Source organism: Otolemur garnettii, unplaced genomic scaffold (assembly GCF_000181295.1).
Source record: "Otolemur garnettii isolate 467f Iridium unplaced genomic scaffold, OtoGar3 scaffold00013, whole genome shotgun sequence".
NCBI lineage: Eukaryota > Metazoa > Chordata > Mammalia > Primates > Galagidae > Otolemur > Otolemur garnettii.
Genome location: NW_003852408.1, coordinates 1,856,721 through 1,861,488, shown reverse-complemented (window position 1 = coordinate 1,861,488; position 4,768 = coordinate 1,856,721). Strand labels below are relative to the sequence as shown.

Below are 4,768 nucleotides of genomic sequence, written 5' to 3'. Positions count from 1 at the left end.
AATAGAAAAACTGAGGCAAGAGGATCGATTGAGTCTCAGTTGGAGGTTGCTGTGATCTATGACACCATGGCACTCCACCCAGGGTGACTGCTTGACTGTCTCAAAAAAAAAAAAAAAATACATGGCCAACAATGTTCCATTAAAGAAAATAAATTTCCACTATTAACTTCTGTGATAACAGAAAACAGTACAACGTAATTTCAAGTTCTGTAAATAGGTAGACCAATCATCTGCAACTTGATTATAAAGGGTGCCCTGTGGGCCATGTAATAGTCATTTAGCATTATTTATATCTCAAATTGCTCTTAATTTAGCTCAAAATTAAATAATTATAACATGTAAAAATTTTATTTATTTATTTATTTTTTTTGCAGTTTTTGGCTGTGGCCGGCTTTGAACCCGCCACCTCCAGTACATGGGGCTGGTGCCCGACTCCTTGAGCCATAGGTGCTGCTCCATTGTATAACAATTTAAGTGACATTAATTCTGCTTCTCCAGTAACATTGTGTGGCCTTCAATGTATACAGAAAACATTCAGGTCTTCAGGCATCTGGGCCTGTACCCATTCTATAAAAACTGACTTTGCTATCACTCTAGGAAGCTGAGGAGAGAGGATACCTTGGGCTCAGAGATGAGCCTGAGCAAGAGTGAGACCCATCTCTACTAAAAATAGAAAGATCAGCCCAGTGTGGTGGTGCCTGTAGTTCTAGCTCCTCAAGAGGCTGAGGTAGGAGGATCACTGGAACCCAGGAGTTTGAGGTACTCTAGTCTGGGCACCAGAGTGAGACTCTGTGTCAAAAAACCCCACAAAAACAAAAAACTGCAGCTCCTGTGTCCTGTCCTTTTACATGTGTTCACTCCAGCATGTACTTCCTTTCTCCTCTCCTATTATTCAGCAGTTAGGTATCCTCCCCTCCCCACCATTTTAAATCCCACCCAGACACCTTGGAGCCTCCAATTAGGACTGTCCCTGAAGCACACACTTTCTGTTTTTCTGAGAGCAGTTAGCAAGAAGCATATGTGACAGCTGTGGCCAGGTGATTAAGTAGAGAGGCACTGTCTTGGAAGTCCTTTCTCCACTAGAATGTGTCTAGTTCCTTGAGAGAGTTTCTCAGTGGAATTATGGACAGCAGATATGGTTTAGGAAAGGGAAGGGGATAGACGCACTCTGATAAAAAGAGATGGCATTTTAAGAAAGCAAAAGGAAACCTTGATTCATTTTTACCTATTTTTTAAATCCAATCTTTCGTAATGACTTTTTAGACAACACATCTAATATGAGGAAGAGAACTGTCATCGAAAGGTGCTGCTAGTACACTGAAAATGAATTGCTTCTCCTCCCCACCCACAGATAAAAACAGACTCAGGTGACAGAGGAGAAGAGAAGGAATCTGGGAGCAGAGGCCACACAAAGAGAACCATCTCTCCTGTATATTCTTCTGTCCTCTGGCCTCAGACTTTACTACTTTGGTAACTGGAAAACTGTTAATCATTGGTATATTATAAATTATGATGAAGGCTACTGGTAGCTCAGAGGTAAGTTCCTAAAAAAGAACCATTTTTGTTTTTCTCATGTCAGACCTGCATGCAGATGCAACCACGTCTCTCCTGTGCTGGCTTCCTTTGACTGTGGTCTTCCCAGCCTTCTCCAAGCCCAGATGCTTTCCCATGGCTCTCAAGTTAGGTTCATGGAGATCCTGTCTTCTTTTGTAACTTCTAGTCTGTTACTTAAGAATATAAGAGTATCTACTCTGGGCTTAGTACCTGTAGCTCAGTGGTTAGGGTGCTGGCCACATACACTGAGCAGGTGGGTATGAACCCGACCTGGGCCTGCTAAACAACAATGACAACAGCAACAAAAAAATAGCCAGGCGTTGTGGCAGGTGCCTGTAGTCCCAGGTACTTGCGAGGATGAGGCAAGAGAAGTGCTTAAGTCCAAGAGTTAAGAGGTTGCTGTGAACTATGATGCCACAGCACTCTACCGAGGGCAACATAGTGAGACTCTGTCTCAAAAAAAAAAAAAAGACTCCCACTCTACCAACCTAGAACTTCTATCCTTTCTGGAAACTTTTTGAACAAATGAACACTGTAAAGAAATGAAAAAAGTAAAAAACAAAACAAAGGTTGTATATATGTTGTAGAAGAAAACTATTAAAGACAGTATCTAAAAGACAAATGTTAAAGTCATGATTCTTGTTCAACTATATTGTATACTACTCTTGGAAAGCTTGAGGCACTCAAGAACAAGATTTATCAGTTGAGCCCTGGAGTAAAATACTATATAGTTTTGATTCCTATGATCAGATAAATGTCTTTCTTCCCATCATGCAGTCAAGTTCATGTTCCAGAGAAAGAAGAGATGAAAACAGTGCAATGCTAAAGACTGTAGGAATATTTTAATTCATGTTTTAATTACATTACATAATAATAATAATAATATCACAGTCTATTTTACAAGTTAAATGTTTGGGAATATATGAAATAGAAATGGTAGGAAAAAACTAAACATGGGGTCAGGAACATTAATTTTGCCAAAACCAGGGGCCAAAGTAAGCTGTGTAACCTGCAGGGCTCAAGGAGTAGAAAGAAAAGGTGACAGGTTCAGTATTGGCTTTTGGTATGTTTGTTCCCTTGTGTTTACACTAGGAAGGAGTCAAAGCATATGTCCCCTGCCTTAGACTGGGGCTGGGAATTTAGTCTGGTCACTGGAAGATGGCAGCTTAGAAAAAAAAGCCATCTGTTTACCTACCACAGAGCTGGTCCCCTGGTGGCTGCAGGAGGGTTCTGCCGTAGAGGGAATGAGGGGTGGAAGTCTCAAAAATCAAAAGTGGAGGAAAAATGTAAACAGTTTCCTCCTCCCTCCAAAAAACCCAAATTCTTGAAATGCACACACATTCTTCTCTCAAACATAGAAAAGTCTCACTTTGGATGTGCTTACAAGAAGATCGTCGTCAAAAAATTTCGTTTCTATGATAACATTCCCACTGTAAGTAATAAGAGAAACAAGAGGGCAAAAGAGAGAAGATAAGCATGTTGGGCACAAGATTTCACGTCCATAAAGCAGTTTCTATCTGGGTTCACTGGGCCCATGGGCATGTATCTACCTAGAGCCTGAACTTCAGGGCATTAAAATCCTTATCTATATGGTGAGAAGTCTAACATGATATTTAACTTATATGATTAGGTTTGTCCCCGTCAACCTCAGAAATCAGAAGTGAGAACATGTGTCCACTCCTTGGTACACTGTAAAGCCCTTAGTAGAGTGCTCTGCACACAGGGTGCTTATAGATCTGACTCTGACTCTGATATGGCATTTGTGGACCCTTTGGGTGGTTTACACACAGAAGCCTGCAGACCTCAGGGTTAGTATTCTTCCCTACAATAACTACTATAGCGGATAGCTGGGGTTTGGCCTGTCTTGAATTTTTTCCCATGCTTTTGGGTAAGAGCACTCTGCTCTTCATCTAGGGAACCACCTTCTTCCAGTCCATTGTCAAATGAGTGGTTCCTCCCTCACCTGGCAAAAAGGTGAGTTAAAGATAGAAAGTGGGTTAAGCATACTCTGCTCTGAGTTGGATCCTTCCTATGGTTGCTTATCGTTCCTTGTTTCTCAAGGAAGCTATCCATGGATTTGAGCCCTCTGTAGCTTCCAAGATGCCCCAGCCCACCTTTTTATTCACTCAACTCTGTTGTATCAGCCATAGCCTATTTCTGTGACTCACAACTAAAGAACCCTAAATGATACATATGTATTGTGAAGGTTGAATTTCATTTTCCTTAGTGAGCATCTCAGTGCTTCCATTTGTAAAATGAGAGAGACCATGACCTTACTGAGTCACTCTTGCGCTGAATTCAAGATAACTGTTTTTGGGAGTTCTAAAAAGTTAAATATAGATAGTCTCCTAGTTATGATGGATTGACTTCAGATCTTTCAACTTTATGATGGGTTTATTGGGATACTAAAGACATTTTCATTTATAATATTTTCTACTTATGATGGATATGTCAGGATGTAACCCATTGTAAGTCAAGGAGAACCTGTATTGTTTTTGAGGTTATAAAAAGTGAGACATGCCTTAACCTAAAGATGTTATCATAGATCTAATAGTTTTAGTGCCTGAAAGAAATCAGGCCTGGCCAAGAAGTCAAATGAAGGTTAATAAAATCTAAAAAAAATGCCCCCCTGGGTGGTGCCTGTGGCTCAGTGGGTAGGGTGCTGGCCCCATATACCGAGGGTGGCAGGTTCGAACCTGGCCCCCGCCAAACTGCAACAAAAAAATAGCCAGCATTGTGGTGGGTGCCTGTAGCCCCAGCTACTTGGGAAGCTGAGGCAAGAGAACTGCCTAAGCCCAGGAGTTGGAGGTTGCTGTGAGCCGTGACGCCATGGCATTCATGACACAAAGCGAGACTCTGTCTCTAAAAAATAAAAATAAAAAATGCCCTCCTATACTAACTTTCCAAGGGTAATTAACAACCAGTAGATGCATTTCTGCTGATAATTAATTATGAAAAGGGAAATAGGGTACTCAAAATCTAACCAGCGGGCCAGGTGCAGTGGCTCATGCCTATAATCCTAGCACTCTGGGAGGCTTAGGCAGGTGGATTATTTGAGTTCAGGAGTTTAAGACCAGCCTGAGCAAGCATGAGACCCTATTTCTACTAAAAACTGAAAAACTAGGGTGGTGCCTATAGCTCAAAGGAGTAGGGCACTGGCTTCATATGCCGGAGGTGGTGGGTTGAAACCCAGCCCTGGCCAAAAACTGCAAAA

General features: G+C 41.5%; 1 protein-coding gene across 1 annotated transcript in view; it reads right to left on the bottom strand.

Moving 5' to 3' along the window:
* Nucleotides 1-2,369: 2,369 nt before the first annotated feature.
* The window catches only part of PDE6D (phosphodiesterase 6D), a 79,732-nt gene continuing 77,333 nt past the window's right edge, over nt 2,370-4,768 (bottom strand). The window contains exon 5 of the mRNA XM_012802196.2: nt 2,370-2,984. Coding sequence (XP_012657650.2) covers nt 2,903-2,984 — 82 coding nt within the window. The 3' untranslated portion in view covers nt 2,370-2,902. The remainder of the gene's footprint in view (nt 2,985-4,768) is intronic.